The 23041-nt window shown below is 52.9% G+C and overlaps 1 protein-coding gene across 3 annotated transcripts in view; it reads left to right on the top strand.

Annotated features, from left to right (window-relative positions):
* Positions 1-6284, top strand: part of SLC6A17 (solute carrier family 6 member 17) — a 37596-nt gene extending 31312 nt beyond the window's left edge. For 2 of the 3 annotated variants that reach the window (XM_029069159.2, XM_029069158.1), the window contains exons 7-12: positions 2061-2302; positions 2503-2695; positions 3246-3438; positions 4145-4304; positions 4643-4805; positions 5838-6206. In XM_029069159.2, coding sequence (XP_028924992.1) covers positions 2061-2302; positions 2503-2695; positions 3246-3438; positions 4145-4304; positions 4643-4805; positions 5838-6206 — 1320 coding nt within the window. Of the gene's footprint in view, positions 1-2060; positions 2303-2502; positions 2696-3245; positions 3439-4144; positions 4305-4642; positions 4806-5837 lie in introns of all 3 variants that reach the window. The other variant, XM_029069157.2, reaches the window with a different exon arrangement.
* Positions 6285-23041: the final 16757 nt, after the last annotated feature.

The following is a 23041-nucleotide window of genomic DNA, read 5'->3' as shown; positions in this document are numbered from 1 at the left end:
TCAAACGCACTCTACAGACCTTCACATAACTCACTTCATACTCACTCAGTTGTGCATATTTGGCCAGTAAGAATCCATGAGCTTTCTTGTCTTATGCCATTGAGTCGTCTTCAACCCGAAGAGACGTCCTGGACACATCTCTCCCAGAATGCCCCACCTCTATCTGCAATCATTTTGGTAGTGTATCCATAGTGTTTTCTTCGAAAAAATACTGAAGTGGTTTATCACTGCTTCCTTCCACACAGTAAACTTGAGTCTCCACCTTCAACTCTCTCCCATGATGCTGCTGCCGCCCAACACAGGGGAGTTTTAACTGTAGCAGATTAGCTTCCACTCGTTAGCCACTGCCCAAGCTAGGAATGGAATGGATATGCCTCTATTTGAGTCTCCCTCCTGTAATGGAGACTGGTAAAGTACTGGAAACTCTCCAGTTACGACCCTGAGAGGGGAAATCCATGAGCATACTCAAGGTTCTTGCTGACCATACTAGCAGTCCACCCAGCCCAGTGTCCCATCTCCAACTGGGGTGTCAGGATGTTTGGAAGAACTGTGAGATGGTTGTTTTTCTGGACTTCCATCCTCATGGTCAGGGCTAAACCAAGCAACACCCTCTAAGTTTTCCCTATCCACCAGTACCTTTCCCTCCAGTTACCCAGCATGCTTCATTCACCCTTGGATCCATAAAAATCCTTCTGGACCCTCTTATTATTTTCAGCAGTGCATTAGTAATATAACTCATTCATTATTAATATCATTAGTAATATAATTCATTAATCAACCACTGGTATTTACTGAACATTTACTATTGCGCTAAGCACTCTGGAGAGTGTAATGCAACAGAATTGTATTGTTCAGGCTGGGGAAGCAGCATGGCCTCGTGGATAGAGCCCAGGCCCAGGAGTCAGAAAGACCTGGGTTCTAATCCTGACTCCAGCACGTGCCTCCCATCTGACCTCAGGCAAGTCACTCAACTTCTCTGTGCCTTAGTTACCTCATCTGTATAATGGAGATTAAGACTGTAAGCCCCATGTGGAACAGGACAGGGACTGTGTCTCACCTGATTACCTTGTATCAACCCCATCGCTTAATATAGAGCTGGCACATAGTACATACTTAACAAATACCATTAAAAATAATTCTCCGGCCTCAGCTTCCTCTCCCCCGCGTCCGTACTCTCATCCTGATTCGGTCCAGAGCTGAGAGCCACCCTAGCCCAGCCCTGACTCTGCCCACCCTCATTGGATGTTTTCAGGCTCTAGGGAGTGGCTTAATAATAGTAATATTGTGGTATTTGTTAAGCACTTACTATGTGCCAGGCACTCTACTAAGAACTGGGGTAGATACAAGGTAATCGGATTGGGCACAGTCCCTGTCCCACATAGGGCTCAGAGTGTCAGGATGATTACCTTCATCCCTATTTTCCAGGTGAGGTAACTGAGGCCCAGAGAAGTTAAGTGATTTGCCCAAGGTCACACAGAAGACAAGTGGTGGAGCTGAGATTAGAACCCAGATCCTTCTCACTCCCAGGCCTGTGCTCTATCCACTAGGGCACGCTGTTTCTCCTTTTTGAGGACCAGCTGTCTGTTCCCAGACACCTTGCCTGCAGTCTTGGCCATATACCCCCTGAAAGGCTGGATGACTGGGGCTGGCCCTCTAATGAGGCCCATGGGCAGTGAGCAAAAACCTGTCTGCTAACAATCCTGCAATCAGGGGCACTAGCCAGGCAGCAGAACCCCCAGTTAAATGGATTCCCAGAATGAAATCTCAGGCCAGATGGCAGGCAAGCCAGTGCTTAGGCGTGGGGGGCTTGGTGGAACCAAGCCTGGGAAGGGAGCCAGGAGCCCAGGTCCTTCCCTCCATCAGGGCATTCCAAAGAGATGGGTGGATCCACGGATCTTCAGTGCTTCCTCATGTCCGGTGGGAAGGGGAGGGATGGGTGGGAAAGAAAGAGGAAGATAAGGGCACGAGCAGGAATCCCCACGCTGTTCTCCAGTAGCCAGATGGAGGGGGAGTGACTCAATGTGATCTCTTTCCTTTCCTCCCTCCCTACCCCCCGCCAGCTGGACAAGATGCTGGACCCTCAGGTGTGGCGGGAGGCAGCCACGCAGGTCTTCTTTGCCCTGGGGCTGGGCTTTGGGGGCGTCATTGCCTTCTCCAGCTACAACAAGCAGGACAACAACTGCCACTTCGATGCCGCCCTGGTCTCCTTCATCAATTTCTTCACCTCTGTGTTGGCCACCCTTGTGGTCTTCGCTGTGCTCGGCTTCAAGGCCAATATCATGAACGAGAAGTGTGTGGTGGAGTAAGTGACTTCTTGAGGGCCTCTCCTGGACCCCTCCCTCACTCCCAGCCACAGCACAGGAATGTGGGGGCTCTGGTTGGTCTGGGGTCCCGGGAGAGGGGAGGTGGAGATGGGGGCTATCAGGAGGTATCTACACCTAGATAAATTCTCCCTCCCTCTCCCGGCCTCTGCCCCCGGTCCCATCTTCTCCTCACCCTCAGGAATGCAGAGAAGATCCTGGGATACCTGAATAGCAATGTCTTGAGCCGCGACCTCATCCCACCCCACGTGAACTTCTCCCACTTGACGGCACGGGACTATGGTGAGATGTACAAGGTGATCCAGACGGTCAAGGAGGATCACTTCCAGGAGCTGGGTCTGGACCCCTGCCTGCTGGAGGATGAGCTCGACAAGGTGCCAGCCCCCCCCCCCGCCCTCCACCCCAGCCCCGAGCCCCTAGGAGCCCCTCTGCACCTTCCTCCACCCCTTCCTGATGCCAGGCTTGTTGGGGAGGAGTGGGCAGGGTCAGAACCCACGAGAGTCAGACCTGGATAGAGGTACGTGTGTGCTTTGAGAGCCAGCACCGTGAGGGGGTGTACCCACCGAGTTGATGCCAACTCTGGCCACACCCAGTCCTGCCTCCTTCTGTTGCCCCCCAACTCCTAGCTTCCTGGAAGTAGAGAGGAGCCACTGGTGGGCTTCCATCACTCCTCACTTCCCCCTAGTGATGCTGAATCTATGACCCCTGACCTCAGGTATCCATTGGGCACCTGTGGTAGCTGCCGCACCCTCAGCCGTGGCCCGAGCATGTAGGAGAGCCATGCCCAGTCCATGTGTGAGCGTGTGCAGACGAGGGTCCCATGCCCAGGTGGGGTTCGGGCCCGGGGCTGGGTGTGCCAGAAGCTGGTGTCCACGGTGAAAGGAAACCGCCCCCTCAAGCCCCCTTCTTCCTGCCACCAAACAGTCCGTGCAGGGCACCGGCCTGGCCTTCATCGCCTTCACCGAGGCCATGACGCACTTCCCCGCCTCGCCCTTCTGGTCCGTCATGTTCTTCCTGATGCTCATCAACCTGGGCCTGGGCAGCATGATCGGGACCATGGCCGGCATCACCACGCCCATCATCGACACCTTCAAGGTGCAGAAGGAGATGTTCACGGGTGAGGAGGACCCCCACCCCCCCACCTTGGCCTGCTTGCTCTCTGCTTCCCCGGAAGGGCGGAGCTTCAAGCCTGCTCCCGACAGGCCCCGGTTCCCACCTGGAATCTGGTGCCTGCATGTGGCTCACTTTTAATAATAATCACTATGGTACTGATAAGCATTTTCTCTGTGTCAAGCACTGTTCTAAGTGCTGGGGTAGATACCAGATAATTAAACAGATGCAACCCTGACCCATAGCCCCTTCCCTGAAGGATTCTCCCAGTCTGAGAAACTTTGGGGCCGGTCCAGACCCTGGGGCTACGGCCTACGGGTTGACCCTCCCCCAGACAAATCTGTTCCATCTTAATAATTATAATAATAGTAATTGTGGTATTTAAGTGCTTACTCTGTGCCTGACACTGTACGAAGCGGTAGGGTGGATACAAGAAAATCAGGTTGGACACAGTCCTTGTCCACATGAGCACACAATATCAGTCCCCATTCTCTGAGGCACAGAGAAATGAAGTGAACTGCCCAAGGTCACACAGCAGACAAGCAGCGGAGCCATCATTAGAACCCATAACCTTCTGACTCCCAGGCCCATGCTCTATCCAATATGCCACGCTGCTAACCCCAAGGTAGCCTGGGCCCTGATTCTGGGAAAGGGAAGAGCTAGGTATTAGGGCATGAGTGAGTGCCCACTTCAAGCTCCTGGACTCCTTGCAGTTGGTTGCTGCATCTTCGCCTTCTTGGTGGGGCTGCTGTTTGTCCAGCGTTCGGGGAACTACTTTGTCACCATGTTCGATGACTACTCAGCTACCCTCCCCCTCACGGTCATCGTCATTCTGGAGAACATCGCCGTGGCCTGGATCTACGGCACCAAAAAGTGAGGAAGGGGCCGGTGTTTCTGGGGTGGAGGCCACTTGGAGGCAGGGTTGGGCACCAGAGGGTGCTGGGTAGGGGAGTGGGCCCCTGGGATGACCCTGGGGAGGAGCCCTCTACTTAAAGGGGATCAGCCAATCAATTAATAGTGTTTACCGAGAACCTACCATGTGAAGAACATTCTCCTAAGCACTGGGAGCTGCTGGTGGTCCCAGTTGGGAACAGAGGGCTGGAAACTTGGGAGGGGCAGAGAAGATTCCCACCCCCATACCCACTCTTGTTTTTTGAGAGGCTCCCACTAGTCCCCGTTTCTGTCTCCATTCCCCGCCCCTCAAATTTCAGGTTCATGCAGGAGCTGACAGAAATGCTGGGCTTCCAGCCTTACCGCTTCTACTTCTACATGTGGAAGTATGTGTCCCCACTGTGCATGGCTGTGCTGACCACAGCCAGCATTGTCCAGTTGGGAGTCACCCCGCCTGGATACAGTGCCTGGATCAAGGAAGAGGTGAGCAGACACCCCAGGAGCTTCAATGGAGAATTTATTCCCAAGGACCAAACCATGAGGCGAGACACTTTCATGCAGGGTGCACTTTGGGGTATGGGAAGAACTCCCCAGGGGGACCAGAGGGGCTGTTGGATCACCAGGAGGACCAACCCTAACCCAAACCTTCCAGTAAAAATAATGATAGTATTTAAGTACTTACTCTGTGCTAAGCACTGGGGTAGAAACAGCTAATCAGATCAGTCACACATAGTAATAACAACAATAATACTTGTGGTATTTCAGCATTTGCTATGTGCCAGGTACTGTATTAAACGCCGGGATGGATAAAAGCAAAGCAGGTTGGACACAGTCCCTGTCCCATGTGGGGCTCACAGCCTCAATCCCCATTTTACAGATGAGGTAACTGAGGCCCAGAGAAGAGAAGTGACTTACCCAAGGTCACACAACAGACAAGCAGCAGAGTCAGGATTAGAACCCCTGACCTTCTGACTCACAGGCCCGTGGTCTGTCTACTGCACCATGCTGCCTCTCATATATGGAGTTCACGGTCTAAGGGGCAGGGAGAATGGGGATTGAATCCCCATTTTATAGATAAGGACACTGAGGCTCAGGGAAATGAAGCGACTTGCCCAAGGTCACACCGCAGGCAAGTGGCGGAGCAAGGATCAGTAGCCAGGTCATCTGAATCACAGCCCGGTGCTCCGCCTGCTTGGTCTCCCTGATCCTGTTGCCCTGGGCCTAGGGAGGGAGTATGAAGAAGCCTGGGAGGAAGGCCTGCAGAGCTTCACCCCAGGGATGGATGTTGGGGCAATGGCCGCAGGATAAGGGCAGAAGGGCATGGGGGAAAAGGGAGCCTCAAAGCTGGGTGACTTGGAATGTGTCCTGCGGTTATTCCCGGCCTCCAGCTGCTCAGCAGGAAATGTTTAAAGAGGATGAGGGGTGGGGATGAGTGGGAAGGTGGCATAGGGATTCTTGGGCAGAGCGGCGGCTACCGTTTCTCCGACCCTAGTTCTCCCCTTCCCTTCCCTGCAGGCTGCCGAACGGTACCTGTACTTCCCCAACTGGGCCATGGCCATCCTGATCTCCCTCATCGTGCTGGCCGTGCTGCCTATCCCCGTGGTGCTCACCCTGCGCCATTTCCACCTGCTGCCGGACGGCTCCAACACCCTTTCCGTCTCCTACAAGAAGGGCCGCATGATGAAGGACATGTCCAACCTGGAGGAGAATGATGAGACGCGCTTCATCCTCAGCAAGGGGCCCAGCGAGACCCCCTCCCCCATGCCCACCCACCGCTCCTACCTGGGTCCGGGAAACTCCTCCCCCATGGAGATGACCAGCGCTCCCAATGGACGCTACGGCAGCGGCTACCTCCTGGCCGGCACCCCTGAGTCTGAGCTGTGACCGTGGTGGCCTCTTTCCTGGCCCCCCGGCCCATGCCCTTTGTCCTGTGGGAGACACACACACACACACACACACACACACACGAAACAACCACCTCAACTATGGGGGAGACACACACACACACACACACACACACCAAACAATGGCCTCAGAACTCCCTGCTCTACTCCACTCTCAGACAGAGGAAAAGTTGGAATGGGCAACCCCAATGGACTTGTCCCCCATCCTGCCCCCCGCTCCCCAGCCTTCCTGCCAGTTGGGCTCCTCACTCCTGTCACCAGCCAGCCCTTTGATTTGCTAACTCAGGTGGTCCTGGGGGCAACTTCAGAGGGGACACACTGGGTTGCTGGGATCAGTCCGGGAGTCCAGATGCCTGGCCCAGGGTAGACCCAGTGTGACGACACCAGATGATCTACCACGCTTCTAGCTTCCTCCCTCAGCGTCCTACTCTTTGCCCTGTGGGGTCCCTCTGTGTTTTTCCCACCATGATGCCCCTGACTACTGAGCACAAGAAACTTGTCCACGCAACTGACTTGTCGGGTGGGACCAGTCCCCTGGGCACTGGACTGTCTGAGGATCAGAAATCCTGTGCCCGCTTGTGGCACCTTTCTCCCGAGCCCAGGTGGGGCTCCTACAAGGGGCATGGGCCCGGGAAGGGCAGAGGCTCAGGGCCCTCTGCCCACACCCACCCAGCAGCTGGCCCTGAGGAGGCTTTATGGTTTCACTCCCAGGGAAACCCACCTGCCCAGCAGCTGGGCCCTGAGGAGGCTTTGTCCTTTCACTCCCAGGGGAACTTTTCTCCTCCCTTTGGGTACTGAACTGTTGCTGTTTCCACCTCCTGAGAGGGAGAGTGTGGTGGGGTTGGGTTTGCGTGTCAGTGTGCCAGCATACCTCTGTTCTTACTCAGCTTCTTTCCCCTGCTTGTGGTGTCTGTGTCTGGTGGCTGGATGAGACAGGGTGGTCACTCAGCCCAGGTATCTGCCCCCTGGATTAAGGCTGGGATTGGGCTAGAAGTGCAGGGACCCAGGGTCTGCCTTGCTCAGACTGATCCAACGGTCCACCTAGCCCTGTGTTCCGGCTCCAACAGTGGCAGCTGGACAGGCTTCTGGAGGGTCGGCGGGGATGGTTGCCCTTCTGTAAAATCCCACCATCTCCTTCTGCATCTCTAGTAACTCAAGAAGTGTTTAGCTGGAATTTATCCAAATTCTAAGGCCTGGGGGTCTTCCAAGTGACAGACTGTACCCTAAGACATAGGTCTGGGGACAGGGCCTTGAAAGGTGGGCTTTGGAGGGGGGTTTTGAGGGGTTCTGGCCCTTTGGAGAAGTGCTTCTGCTTTCTGAGGCCCCTCTGGCTTGTGTTCAGGCCCACCCAAGGGGGCAGAGGACCAGCTCTGGACTGCCCCTCTTTGGTCCCCAACCCTTGATGGATCTCTGAAACTCTCCAGCCCCTTTTGCCCCAGGATCCCAAAGTACTTTCTAAATGGCCAGTAAGCTTCCAGTGTTTCATTTCTCTAAGGGGCCCTGTGGCAGACTAGAGTCTCCTCAATCCTTCTTCCTGCTGAAATAGCTCCAGGAACCATCATAGTGGGGCAGCCTCAGGCAGGCCACAGGGTCCACCAAGCCCTAAAATCAGCGGGTGAGCACCCCAAGTATCAGGAGGATCTTTTAGGGTCCAGCCAGCTGTGCCCCTCCTGAGCACTCTTCTCTTCTTCCTCCTGCTCTTCTTCCCAGGTGAAGACGTCCCCCAGAACCCAGGAGTCATCCGAGCCTCTTCCAAATGCAAGGTCAGAGTGCTCACTGGGTTTTAATAGACCAATCAAACTACTCAGAGGTAAAAGACCTCTGTTCCAAAACACCTTTCCCTTTCCCCTACCTCACCCCCTCCCCAGGAACTTTCCCATTTGGCCTGCAGGTGTCCTGGGGCATACATTCCTCAACTCTGTCTCCCTCAGCCTCTCTCAGGGGAATCCCAAGTTTCGAGTTCACCCCCCTAACCTCCCCACCCAGATCCTTTTCTCGAGATTTTTGGATTCCAGGGTGAAATTGCTGATGATCTACTGGGATCCTCTCCTGGGAACCCTGTTTTCTCCTGCCTTCTGCCCGAGGACTGCTCAGCCCCCTGCTCTAACTTAAAATTGGCCGAGGGTGGCAGACTTTGAGCCCCTTGTTGGGAAGCGACTATGTCCAACCTAATTTAAACTCTTTCTACTGCAGCGCTTACAACAGTATTTCACATATAGTAAGTGCGTAACAAATACCATAAGGAAAAGAGAAAAAAAATCCTTACTCTTTTCCCCATTCCCTCTTGTGAGGGTTCTAGCTAGAGCTACCTGCTGAGATTCTGACACTTAAAGCAGACTAGCTTTCTGTTGGGGAGGGGGTTCTCCGTAGCCAGTTTTCAACTGTCCTAGCAACTTTCGAGGTTTCCCTATACTACCCCTACCCTATTGGTGGGGCTAACCTGAATGACCGACCCAGGCACACTCAGCCCCCTAGGGAACAGATACATTCCCTATCCACAACAACCTTACAGTCTAGAGAGGGAAACAGACATTGTTATAAATAAATTACAGATATGTACATAATTGCTGTGGGTCTGGGAGGGGGGTTGTCTAAAAGGAGCAAGTCAGAGTGATGCAGAAGAGAGTAGAGTCCCTTCTAGAGTCCCCTCCAGAGCCTCCCAAGGCCGGGGCAGGGGTTGAGGAAGGGCACTGGTATCTGGAATCGCTGGGTCAGTACTGGGTCAGAGGTTGCCACCTGTCCCCCTTCTTCCCTGCGGATCTTCCGTTCAGGGCCATCCTTGGCCAGTGCGGGAGTCCAAGCGCTTACTACCGGTCTCTGCACCACAGTAAGTACTCAAATAGCAATTGGTTGATCGATTGTGTCGGAGCTGGAGGCTGGTGCTCTTCGTAGCAGAGACTTTTGCAATCAAGGGATGAAGGGGGGAAAAGGAAGACCAGCTCCTATTTGACCTAAACTCATCCTGCAGAAGTTCTGGACTTCCCTTTTCTGGCAAGATAGCCTGGGCAAGAGGAGGAGTGAACAAAGCTGTTGGGGGTGAGGCTGGGTGGAAGGAGAGGTAAAGAGACTGGGCTTAGGATGTGAGAAAGTGCTTGAATCCTCCCTCTGCCCCCCCGCCTCCTTCCGCCCCTTCTCACCATCCCCGTTTCCCTCTGCTCCCCCTCCTCCCCTCCTTCCTTCACACCCTCTATCTCCATGCCTTTCTCCATTCTTTCCCCATCCCTGGCTCTCCTTTTCCCATTGTTTCCTCACCTTGTTCCTCTCCCACACCTCTAGGAACCCCTTTACCCCCAGTACCTCCCCAGCCAGCAGCCATTCCCTGAGCTGCCTTGGGGAGAGCCAAGCCCCACTTCCTGCCCCACAAATATCTCTCAGGCCCCAGTCGCTGTGAAATTAGGAAAAGACAAGGAGTCCAAGGGAGGCAATCGACTATACATATATACATTCTAGTCTATAGATTCTATTGTATATTTAATCTGTACATGTTGGTGTAAATGCTGCTAAATGATGACACAGATCTATACATTGAGACCCACAGACCCTTCATCCACACACTGTACAGAGCAATTTCCATTGTACATTTAATATGTTTATAATTTTTTAGTGTGTGGCAGGCCCTGCTCCAGGCCTCCGTTGGAGGGGCCGAGGTGGCTGGGCTGATGCCGGTGCGGTTCAGTATTGAGTTGTGACTTTTGCCTTGTGCCAGGGCCTGGGGCTTCGTTGTCGTTCTGTGGTCCTTGTGTGTGTTAGGTGTAGGGCTCACTGATTCTGTGTGTGTGCGTGTGTGTGAGTGCGTGTATACATATGCACGTGCGCGCGAGTGTTTAGGGTTAGTGATTCCCATGTTTCCAGTTCCTCTCCCAGCTGTTCCTCTCTGCCCTGGAGGTTGACCCATCCTAAACAGGATGGGCAAAGATCACCCCCCTCCTCCCCAGGAAACTTCCCGGGGCAGGGTCTGTTACCTCAGTGCAGTCTGCCCCCCAGAGCCATCCCCGGGGGTCCATCCCAGCAAGTTAGGGCTGGAGTTGGTTTGGTCTTACTCCCTTTCCCTTCCCTGGCTTCTTCCTCCCCTCCAGCTTCCTGCTGCAGGGATGGGCCAGGAGATACCAGGTTTGATCCAGGATGGGGACCAACCACAGGTTTGGCCCAGGATGGGACCCTCCTGCAGGTTCAGCCTGGGATGGGGCCTACCTGCAGGGTCCCGACGGCCTGGAGGAAGTTGCTGCCTGACAAAGTGATTTGTGCTCAGCTTGTTGAATCTGGGGGAAAGTAAGCCCTCCCACGACCCTCGCTGCTCTTAGTTACTGCCGGCCCCGTGTGGCTTTCCTGCCCCACTCCCCATGGCCCGAACCCCTGCTCTCCACTCTGTTCCTCTGCTCCTGCACCATCCCCCCCCCCCCCCCCCCCCGCCGGCCAGCTAGCTCTCATAGCTGATCTGCCTCTTTTCTTTGTTTAACTGTTTCATTTCTAACATAGCGGCCACCGTCTGTGCTGCCGCCAACTCCTCCTTCCCCAACCTCAGCACCTCTTGCCTGTGCTAGGCAAAGTCTAGGGGGCTGGGATGGGCAGGATGGGATGAGGGGAAGGGGCCACATCCTATCTTTCCCTTGTCCCTCCCTGGCTGGCCTGCCCTCCCCAGATTTGGCTGGGACAGAGTGGGGTGCAGTCAGCTGGGGAAAGGATAGTGGCGAAAGCTGCGGCTAAATTAAAATAAACAGTTTATGGGGGTGGATTATAGGGACTGGGAGGATCCGAGAAAGTGGGGGCAGGGAAGTTGTGGCAGCTGGCAAAACTCTATCAGTTAATTAATCGAAGATATTTATTGAGTGCTTATTGTGTACAGAGCACTGTACTAAACACTAAACTGTAAGAGCAGGAGGAGGGCAGTGAGGGAATGAGGAGGGCTACCTATTCTGTGAGCCCGTGTCGGCCAGGGACTGTGTCCAGCCTGATTATCTTCTATCTGTCACAGCGCTTAGTACTGTGCCTGGCCCATAGTTAGTGCTTAACAGGTGTCATGGTCATTATTATTATTATTATAACGTGTGAGGAAGTGGGTTGTTTGCCGCAAGTTGCAACTGAAGTAACAGGGCAGGTTGCACGGTGTGATCCCTCTACTTCAGCTCCTGTCCCCTACACACTGACCAGTGCTACCACTCTAGATCTCTCTGGCCAGTACAGGTCATCTCAGCCCTTCCCCTGCCTCCAGGCAAGCTCGCATAGTTCATTCTCCCCAGGCAGAGGGCCGCAGGGTAAGGGGAAGGAAGGGTCTTCTCTGTGGAAAGGTCTTTTCCAACAGGAGCAGGTTTTAAGCACCCATGGGGGTGGGGGGCACAGGGATGGATCTGGACCTGCAGCCGTTTGGGGAGATTGATTAGAACCCCCATGCCGAGCTCAGCAGCCTGGGGCGGAGGCAAAGAGGAAAAAAACTGAGTGTGTTTGTGTGTGTGTGTGTGTGTGTGTGTGTGCGCGCGCGCGCATGTGGGGGTGTGGACCCCTCTGGCTTGGAATGGTAGTTAAAGCACAGAATTGAATGTTGAGAAGCACAAGCTGCCCCCGTGGACAACCCCCTTCAGTCCTTGAGGCAGGGGAAGCCAGGGGCTCCCATCTAGCACAGTGAGGTTGGCCAGCTCTTCTGGTCAGCAAGTCAGCCAGAGGACCACCGGGACCTTGGCCAAGTCCCTGAATGTCTCCTCCTGAGAAGGCAGCAAGGCACAATGTCCAATAATAGGGTCCAGGCCAGGGTCAGTCAACGTGCTGGAAGTGACGAGGTCAGAACCTCCCAAGCTTGGGACATCGGCTGCCTAGGAGGGCAGCAGTCTCCCCGGGCAGCTTGTTTTCCAGCAATAAATTCCCTGGGCACTGTCCTCCACAGTCCCAGGCCCTTTCCTCCAGCTCTGATGTCCCCAAATGGGTTGCCCTGGGGCAGGAGCTGCCAATGAAGTCCAGGGCACTGGCCACAATTGCCTCCTCTGCAGTGTGAGACCAGGTGCCCTGTCCCAAGGGCAGAAGGGCTCAGCCAACCTTCGCTACCAGCGTCAGGAGCTCTCCTGCCTGCCCTCCCACCATTTTTACTCAGAGTCCAACCTCTCTGACCCCCTGGGCTCACTCCCAAGGATTTGGTTCCACCCCTGAGGGCAGGGAACTGAGGGACAGAAAGGGCACTGCTCTTGGAGCCTGACTGCCTGGGCATATGGCCGTCTCCCCAGAGCCAGCACAAAAAAGGCCCTGGGGGCTGCTACGCCCCTTCTACCAAGCGGGCTTCTTCCTCTTCTGCCTCCCTTCTCCCCCATTTTGAAAGAGAGATGGAGGGTCCCTGTGGGCAGCAACTGGGCAGGAAGCCTGTGAGATCTTGGTGGTGGCATGGGGAGGGACAGGGGAGGCTGCAGTGTTCCTGCTCTGGGGCTTAAGGCCAGAGCCAAGGAGCCAGGCTTTGGCCCATGCTAGGGAAAGAGGGGATTCTGGGATTGGATACTCCTTACCCAAACCCTGCTGTAAAATCACTTGTTTTCTGGTTGGAAAAAAAACTCACCCATCCACAATCTGCTCTTTTCATGTAGCCTGTCTGAGCTCTAGTTACCAACTGCCCTGTGCTAGTGGGAGGTGTCTGGGGGCTGGGCAGACCCTGTATCACCCTGTCCCTGAGCACAATAAAGTCTGTTCTTACCAACCCCCATGTTATTTCCTTTCTTCCCAATGGGAATTGTCTCTTGTTTGGGGAGATGTAGGTGAGGAGCTGCTGTGGCCAAGTTGGGGTACACTGAGGGGAAGAATTAGTGAGGAGAGATTAGAGCCCTGTATGGGCTGAGCCCAGTGCAAAGATCCTGATCAGCATGTCTTTGTGGAAAGAGCATGGGCTTGGTAATCAGAGGATCTGAGTTCTAATCCTATTCCATCAAATGCTTGTTGCATGACCTTGGGCAAGTCACTTAAAGTTCTCTGTGCCTCAGTTACCTCATCTATAAAATGGGGATTACGACTGTGAGCCTCATGGGGGCAGGGATCATGTCCAAAATTATTAGCTTGTATCTATCCCAGTGCTTAGTCCAGTTGCCTGCCACAAAGTCAGGGCTAAACAAGTACCTTAAAAAAAAGACTACCCGTGGTCAGGCCTGAAGAAATTACCCCTGGCCAAGCTAAATTCTGGCAGGCCCAGGCTGGGCTCAAATACCGCTGTCAGCATTCTCAGACACCTCCCTTCCTCTCCACCCTTCCAACCTCGAACTTGATCTTTACCTTCCCTTGGATTATGGTATCAGACTCTTCACTTGACTCCCTGTTTCACCCCTCTTCAGTCCCTCCTATGCTAGCAGTCCACATCATCTTCCCAAAATGCTGCTCAGAGGGCTGCTTTCCACAAAACCCTCCAAATGCTACCTATGTCTTTTCACATGCAACCGAAACTCCTGTCCAATGGGATCTAAGGCTCTCCCACTAACTTCCCAGCTGACACTCTTTGCTCCCCAAACCTAAGCTCACAGCTGTATATTGTTCAAAACTCTCCTGCCTCCAACTCACTGCACCTGTACTCTTTCACCCTATATGGCATTCCTCAAGTAATAATAATAATAATTCTGGTATTTGTTAAGCACTTACTATGTGCCAAGCACTGTACTGAGTGCTGGGGTGTATACAAGCAAACAGGGTTGGACACAGTCCCTGTCCCACATGGGTTTCACAGTCTCAATCCCCATTTTATAGATGAGGTAACTGAGGCACAGAGAAGTGAAGTGACTTGCCCAAGGTCACACAACAGGCAAGTGGCAGAGACGGGATTAGAAACCAGGTCCTTCCGACTTCGGGGCCAGTGCTCTATCCTCTAGGATACAACTCATTCAATTGTATTTACTGAGCGCTTAATGTTTGCAAAGCTCTGTACTAACTTCTTGGGAGAGTACAATATAACAATACAGACATACTTCCTGCCCACATCGATACACAGGACCCAGTAAGCATTTAATAAATATTAGAACTAACTCAGTCTTTTCGAGCTTGTCAAGAGGGAAGCTGGGGGGCAGATTAGAAGTGAGGGTGGTACTGACCTTGAGGCTCTGGTTATTAACCAGCTGGCATACCCCCAGGGCTTGCCCCCTGGTCACTGGGGAAGGGGCCTAATCCCTAAAGGTCCATATTGGCCACTCCTGGATCGTCCCCTTTCCCTCTGCTTTGGCCCCACAGCCCTGCTTTCCTGCTGTCCTTTCCTGCCCAGCTCAGCTGAGGTTGCATCCCTTCTACTTTACGTGGAGTTTGGAATCTGTCCCGTATTGGATCTTAGATGATCTTCTTCTTTTCTTCCCAACTTCCCTGTGTTCCCCTCTGTGGATCTGCTGCAGTTTCCCTTTTCTTTCCCCAGAATCCATCTGGGCCCCTAGGCCAGAAACCTGGCACAGGTTTGGGGGTTAGCTTTAATATTTTAAAAGGTGATTTGGGGAGTGGAATGGAAAAGCCTCAAAAATGCAACCCCAAGGGAATAAGAGCGGGACGCAACGAAGCCGCTCCCTCTGACTGAGAATCTGACTGTTCTTCCACATGCAGCCACCAGAGGGCGGATGCCATTCAAACCCAGTTTCTGGGCCTCATTGTTTCCCCGGTTTTCCTTGTTCCCCTCCCTCCTTCATTCACGCATGGTATTTATTAATAATAAAAATGATGATGGCATTTGCCGAGCGCTTACTACGTGCAACGCACTGTTCTAAGCATGCGGGGGGCGATACAAGGTGATCAGGTTGTCCCACGTGGGGCTCTCAGCCTTAATCCCCATTTTCCAGATGAGGTAACTGAGGCACAGAGAATAAATGGTGGTATTTGTTAAACGCTTACTATGTGCAAAGCGCCGTTCTAAGCGCTGGGGGATACCAGGTGATCAGGTTGTCCCATGTGGGGCTCACGGTTTTAATCCCCATTTTCCAGATGAGGTAACTGAGGCCCAGAGAAGTGAAGGGACTTGCCCAAAGTCACACAGCTGGCAAGCGGCAGAGCCGGGATTAGAACCACGACCGCTGACTCCCAAGCCCGGGCTCTTTCCACTGAGCCACGCTGCTTCTCGTGAGCCACGCTGCTTCTCGTGAGCCACGCTGAGCCGGGATTAGAACCCATGACCTCTGACTCCCAAGCCCGTGCTCTGTCCACTGAGCCATGCTGCTTGCGAGCTTATTGTTTGCGGAGCACTGTACTAAACTCTGGGGAAGACCTGGCCCTCACAACCTAAAGGGGGTGAGTGAGCTGGGAAGTGGCGTCAGGCACATGGGGAGACATTCGAGCCACAAAGACAAAGCCACATGACCAGAGCTCTGGCCCCTGATACGACTGTACAGTCAAGGACCCCACCCCCCACAGTTGGTTTAACCCAGAGGCAGAGGGCCAGAGTATTAGTATTATTGTGGTATTTGTTAAGTACTTACAATATGTCAAATGCTTGAGTAGGTACAAGGTAATTAGGTCGGACACAGTCCCTGGCCCACATGGGGCACCTAGTCAAAGCAGGAGGGAGAACAGGAATTGAATCCCCATTTTACAAATCAGGAAACTGAGGCACAGAAAAGTTAAGTGAGAAGCAGTGTAGGTCTGGGAGTCAGAGGACCTGGGTTCTAATCCTGACTCTGCCACTCATCTGCTGTGTGATCTTGGGCAAGTCACTTAACGTCTCCCCGCCTCGGTTACCTCATCTGTAAAATGGGAATTAAGACTGTGGGCACCATGTGGAGCATAGATTGTGTCCAACCTGATTATCGTGTATTTACCCCAGCCCTTAGTAGAGTGCCTGGCATATAGTAAACACTTAACAAATACCATTAGAAAAAAAAATCCCCATTTTGCAGTTGAGGGCACTGAGGCACTGACAGGGGAAGTGACTAGCCCCAGGTCACAAGCAGGCAGGTGGCCGAGGCATGATTAGAATCCAGGTCCTCTGACTCCCAGGCCCGTGGTCTGCTCCTCACTTGAGTAGGTAGAAGCTGCCCAGTATCGCAGTGTGGTGGATTCCTTCACCAAGAGGCTCTGGGGGCTGGGATGTGGCCCAAAGGCTGAGAGAAGACCCTGTAACCCAATTGAACGAGGACAGGTTGTGATGGTTGGGATGAAGGTTGGCCCCCATGCGTGAGGACTGCAGGAATATGCTACAGGTTTTCTCCCCATTCTCCTTCTCTGAATCTCCCTAGGGCAACTGCCCTCCCCCCCTTCTTTGATGCCGGGAGCCCTCCTTCGTCCCACTGTGTCTGGATCAATAGCTTTGTGGCTTTCCTCAGTTCTGGGAACAAAGCCCTGCACATGTTAAGTGCTTAGCAAGTGTCATCAGTCAATCAAATAATGGATGGACATTAGCCCCCTCCCTGATGAAAGTGAACATATTTTCTGGGACTCAATTCGGACAGCAAGAGACCAATGGAGAAAGACTGGGCAGTGGGGGAGGGGGAGGAAGGGGGAGAAGAAGCCGGGCAAAGAGACCTAATTAATACAGGCAAAAATAGAAAGAGGCTGATTCACGCAAAGGCAGAGGACACACGCGTATCTACAGACTCACGCGCGTGCTCAAGGTTGCACAGATGAGCCAGTACCGGCTACTGCTCTCACTGACTGCCCAGTGCTGAGGTCCAAAGCAAGACTACTGGGGGCCCAGGGGTCATTTTTCAGGTGGGGACAAGTGGCCAAGTTCCATGAGTTGTCCCGCACATCGTAGGACTGCCCGTCACCTTATGCTTGCAGCCTCAGGATGAGAGGGTGGGGTTTTCTGACTCCGGGGTGCAGAGGGAGAAACTGAGGCCCGGGGAGTCTCAGAGACTTGCCCAAGATAATAATTATGGCACTTGGCTCTGCCACTTGTCTGCTGTGTGACCTTGGAAAAGTCACTTCACTTCTCCGAGCCTCAGTTACCTCATCTGTAAAATGGGGATTGAGGCTGTGAGCCCCACACGGGACAGGGTCCATGTCCCATCTGATTTGCTTGTATCTACCCCAGTGCTTAAAACAGTTCCTGGCACATAGTAAGCACATAATAAATACCATTATTATTATTACTCGCTTACAACGTGTCAAGCACTGTTCTAAGCACTAGGGTAGACACAAGTCAATCAGGTTGTACACAGTCTCTGTCCTACATGGGGCTCACACTCTAAATATCCCACAGGATCTTCAGCCTGGTCAGTCAGTCAATTGTATTTATTGAGTGCTTACTGTGTGCAGAACACTGTACTAAGTGCTTGGGAGAGTACCGTACAGTAATAAACAGGCACATTCCCTGCCCACAGTGAAAGTCTTATTTCCCCCAGGAGGAGACATGGAGCCCAGGGGGTTGAAATGGTTGTGAGCTGTGACCTTGCCTGCCCCCGGCAGCCCCGGAGGGGTAAGTAGCTTCTCTGCCCCGGCCCAGAGACCAGTGAAGGCAGGAAATGGGGTGGCGGGGGAATAGCTGCCCCCGGCTGGCACGGGACGAGTGCTGGTAACAGTGTTCCAGTTCCACTCTCTTTGTGGCTCCAAGGGTGGACCAGCTATGATTGCCTGCCCTGCCCTGAAAGCCGAGGTGAGAGAGGGGGAGTCAGTGGTCCTGCCTCCCACACTGCCAGCCCCACGGGAGTGTTTTCTTTTCTTATGGCATTTGTTAAGCACTTATTATATGCCAGGCACTGTACTAAGTGCTGGGGTAGACACAAGCCAATCAGGTTGGACAAAGTTCATGTCCTTCGTGAGGCCACAGTCTTAATCCCTATTTTGAGTTAACTGAAGTAATTGAGGCACAGAGAAGTGAAGTGACTTGCCCAAGGCCACACAGCAGGCAAGTGGTGGAGCCGGGATTAGAATTGGGTTCTTCTGACTCCCAGGCCTATGCTCTATCCACTAGACCACACTGCTTCCATGGTACCACCCTGTCCTCTCACAAGTCCCAGTGGAGTTGACCCCACAGTCCGGGATAAGCATTTCAACCTTCTCTTTTGGCCACTGAGAGAACTCCTAAATCACTGTGATCATTATTATTATTGTTACTACGGTATTGTTAAGCGCTTACTTTGCGCCAACCAGTGTTCTAAGCACTGGTGTAAATACAAGGTAAGCAGGTTGTCCCACATGGGGCTCGCAGTCTTAATCCCCACTTTACAGATGAGATAACTGAGGCACAGGGAAGTGAAGTGGTTTGCCCAAGGTCACATAGCAGAGACGTGGCGGAGCCGGGGTTAGAACCTATGTCCTCTGACTCCCAAGACCGGGCTCTTGCCGCTAAGCCATGCTGCTTCACTGGGATGTGATGACAAAGTCAAAGAACCTGCTATTAACTTGGAATAATAATAATAACAATAATTGATAAGTACTTATACTATATGCCAAACACTGCCCTAAGCATTGGACTTGGTAAAGGATAACCCGGTCAGACTCATGGGTCCCTGTCCCACATGGAGCTCAAAGTCTTGGAGGCAGGGAGAACAGGTATTGATTGATTATTGAATCCCCATTTTACAGATGAGGAAACCGAGGCATAGAGAGATTAAGTGATTTTCCCACTGTCACACAGAGGGCAAATGGTGGAGTTGCGATTGGATCTCAGGTCTCCTGACTACCAGGTCCATGCTCTTTCCACTAGGCTACTTCACTTTTCTAGGCAGGAGATGGGGAAACTAGGGGCCGGGATGATCCGCTCTGCCCAGAGGCTCCAGAGGGCAGAGTTGGGAGGAGGAGGCGAGAGTCTCAGGCCTCCTAAAACGGTTCTGAGAGGTGCCATGGCAGGACTGGGTTTGTGGGGAACAAGGGAATGGGATGGGAAGGATGGTCCTCCTGTGCTGGCATCACTATCTCCATGGCAATGGGGACTAGCACTTCCTGCCAGGGACTTCAATCCCCAGAATGGAGTCACGCACCAGGTGGATGGGCCTGGGTGGAGGAGTGTTTGGGTGGGCCTACCCATAATGGGTAGGCTTCCCTCTCCCCCTCCCCACCTCAGTGCTGCTGGAATTGGTCAGAGAAGCCCAGCGTCCCAGCAGCCTCTCTGCCCTGTGTCCTCACTCATCTGATAAGAAATCTCCTCTCTGGCTCCAGCATTGGTTTCTACTCATGAGCCTCCCAAGGGATTGGGCAGATTCGATTATACAGTCAAGAAAGCCCATCCCAGCCCGAGCCTTTATGGAACTGGGCTCTTATTACTGCAGACTCCAGCCGAAGGAGATTTAGCTGGGTGGGGAAGGACGGTGGTGCAGGGAAGCTTGGGAAAGGGAGAAGGGAGGAGGACCAGGCCGGGAGGAGGAGGAGAAGGAGCAGGAGCAGCCTGGCCTAGTGGGCAGAGAACAAGCCCGGGAGTTAGGACTTGGTTTCTAATCCCAGCTCCATCACTTGACTCCTGTCTGACCTTGGCAAATCACTCAACTTCTCTGTGCTTTAGGTACCTCAACTGTAAGAAGGGGGATGAAGACTGTAAGCCCCATGTAGAACACGGACTGTGTCCAACCTGATTAGCTCGTATCTACCCCAGGGCTTAGAACAGTGTCTGACACACAGTAAGCATTTAACAAATGCCATAGATAAAAATGAGGAACAACCCAGAGAATGCATGCAGTTGGCTGGGATATCAGGTCCTTGCTGGAGCGAGGGGGTGAGTGGGTGAGGTGGGAGAGGTGGAAGATGATGCTTCTCTCTCTTTCTCTTCGTCCCAGGCACAAGGATGTTTCTCTCTCTCTTTGTCCCAGGCACAAGATCAGTCGTTTGCTGCCTTGTCCTGTACTGAGTACCTGGTGCTCCCAGAGACAATGTTGACTTGGGGAAAAGAGATGAGCCCAAGAAACTCAACACCCCCTCCTGCCTTCCCTTATTTCCAGCTGGCGGTGTCCCTCTGAGAGGTTCAAGCTCTCCTCTTCCCCTAAATGACTGCTGGAAATCTGGTACAATGAAGGTAAATCTCCCCGCCAATTAGTTTTTGCAGACTCTGGAAGATCTGCCTGGGGCAAAGCTACCCCTGAGCACTAACCTGGCATTAGCAGGGACTATGCCCAGCAGCGATGTTGGCAGTACGAGCCATGGGTGCCACCTCAGAGCCCGTTCTGGGAACTGCCATCCTGACAGTCTGACTGATGATAATAATAATAATTATGGCATTCGTTAAGTACTTACTATGTGTCAAGCACTGTTCTAAGCACTGGGATAGATACAAGGTAATTGGGTTGGACACAGTCCCTGTCCCACATGGGACTCACAGTCTTAATCCCCATTTTATAGATGAGGTAACTGAGGCACAGAGAAGTTAAGTGACGGACAGACAGCCCTGTGGGAGATGTCCCAGCTCTGGGCCCCCACACCTGGGCTGGTCTCAGTCCCTCCCCGACAGGGTGGCATACAGGGAAAGGGGGTGGGGAGCAGTTTGGGACCCCTGCCCATCAGGAGGTCCCATAAATTATAATAATTATAATAATAATATGTGGTATTTGTGAAGTGCTTACTATGTACCAGACACTGTTCTAAGCACGGGGTGTAGCACAAGCTAATCCAGTTGGACACAATCCCTGTCCCACACAGGGCTCACGGTTTTAATCCTCATTTTACAGATGAGGAAACTGAGGTCCAGAGAGGTAAAGTGACTTGCCCAAGGTCACACAGCAGACACGTGGCAGATCCGGGATTAGAACCCAGGTCTTTCAGACTCCCAGGTCCTTCAGACTCGCAGGTCCTTCAGACTTCCAGGCCCACGGTCTATCCTGTTGGCCACGCTGTTTCTCAAGGACGTGATCTGCTCCTTATTTTTTTTAATGGTATTTGTAAAGCGCTTACTATGGGCCAGGCACTGTACTGAGCACTAGGGTAGATACAAGCTAATCAGGTTGGACACAGTCCATGTCCCATGTGGGCTCACCGTCTTAATCCCCATTTTACAGTTGAGGAAACCAAGGTACAGAGAAGTTAAGTGACCTGCCTAAGGTCACAGAGCATACAGGTAGAGGAGCCGGGATTAGAACCCAGGTCCTTCTGACTCCTAGGCTCGTACTCTAACCCCTAGGCCCCGCTGAATCTCTCCATAAGCCAGCTGTGACCCTCTCTGGCTATGACGCCAGACCCCACTGCCATCATTAAAGCCCAAATGGATTTTGGAAGCCGCATTACCGACGCGGCCAGAGCTCGGCCTCCCTCCCTCTCACCTGACTGAGGTGAGGGATTCCACCCAAGGAGAAAGGAGATGAGCCCAAGAAACTCAACACCCCCTCCTGCCTTCCCCTATTTCCAGCTGGCGGTTTTCCTCTGAGAGGTTCAGGCTCTCCTCTTCCCTTAAATGACTGCCGGAAATCTGGCACAATGAAGGCAAATCTCCCCGTGGGCATATCTGGGGACTGCATATTTCTACTCTTCTTTCAGGTAGGGAAACTGAGGCAAAGGAGATTGGTCGCTTGATCATCACTTAACGAATACTATTAGTAATACTCTTGGTATTTGTTAAGCGCTTACTCTGTGCAGAGCACTGTTCTAAGCGCTGGGGGAGATACAGGTAATCAGGTCGTCCCACGTGAGGCTCACGGTTAATCCCCACTTTACAGATGAGGGAACTGAGGCACAGAGAAGTGAAGTGACTTGCCCACAGTCACACAGCTGACAAGTGGCGGAGTCGGGATTCGAACTCATGACCTCTGAGTCCCAGACCCGTGCTCTTTCCACTGAGCCACGCTGCTTACCTAGGATGAGGGCGGAGGTAGTGCCCGAGAGGACTGGGCTCTAAGAGCCCGGGTTTAGGAGTCAGAGGTCTTGGGTTCGAATCCCGGCTCTGCCACTCGTCAGCCGTGTGACCGTGGGCAAGTCACTTCACTTCTCGGTGCCTCAGTTCCCTCATCTGTAAAGTGGGGATGAAGACTGTGAGCCTCACGTGGGACAACCTCATTCCCCTGTATCTCCCCCAGCGCTTCGAACAGTGCTCTTAAGCACTTTAACAAATACCAACATTATAATTAAACGTGAGGAAGCTCAGCCTGCCCCAACTTTCCTCAAGGGCGGAGGGAGATCTCCAGCAGGGTAGATCCCCGCATTCCCAGCAGGGGGCAGCACAAGCCCACTCAATGTTGAGAAGCCGGGGATAAGGGTTGGGCCATTCTCGGCCTCTTCTTGGATCCTTGGAGTTTTAGCCTCGGGCCTCCTCTCATCTTTCCCCCGGACTCTCATTTCCTCCAAGAACGGAGAGGGGGTGTCATCCTCCATACGCCATCCTCTCTCCTGGTTTCCCTTTTTTTCCTTATAATAATAATGGTGGCATTTGTTAAGCGCTTACTACGTGCAAAGAAGCGCTGGGAGATACAAGGTGATCAGGTTGTCCCACGTGGGGTTCACAGTTTTCGTCCCCATTTTCCAGATGAGGGAACTGAGGCCCAGAGAAGTGAAGTGACTTGCCCAAAGTCACACAGCTGGCAAGCGGCGGAGCTGGGATTAGAACCCATGACCTCTGACTCCCAAGCCCGGGCTCTTTCCCCTGAGCCACGCTGCTTCTCTTATTCTGTATGCTAATTCTTAAGTGCTTAATATCTAGGCTGTGGGCTGTGGGCAGGGAATATGTTTTATATTAGGGCAATATATAATTAGTTTATATTAATTTATATTAGGTTAGGGGAAGCAGCATGGCTCAGTGGAAAGAGCCCGGGCTTCGGAGTCAGAGGCCATGGGTTCGACTACCGGCTCTGCCACTTGTCAGCTGTGTGACTGTGGGCAAGTCACTTCACTTCTCTGTGCCTCAGTTACCTCATCTGTAAAATGGGGATTAACTGTGAACCTCACGTGGGACAACCTGATGACCCTGTATCTACCCCAGCACTTAGAGCAGTGCTCTGCACATAGTAAGCGTTTAACAAATACCAACATTATTATATTGTA

This window comes from Ornithorhynchus anatinus, chromosome 7, assembly GCF_004115215.2.
Source record: "Ornithorhynchus anatinus isolate Pmale09 chromosome 7, mOrnAna1.pri.v4, whole genome shotgun sequence".
Classification (NCBI taxonomy): Eukaryota; Metazoa; Chordata; class Mammalia; order Monotremata; family Ornithorhynchidae; genus Ornithorhynchus; species Ornithorhynchus anatinus.
The sequence above is the reverse complement of the archived record's forward strand: the minus strand, read 5'-3'. Positions and strand labels throughout refer to the sequence as shown.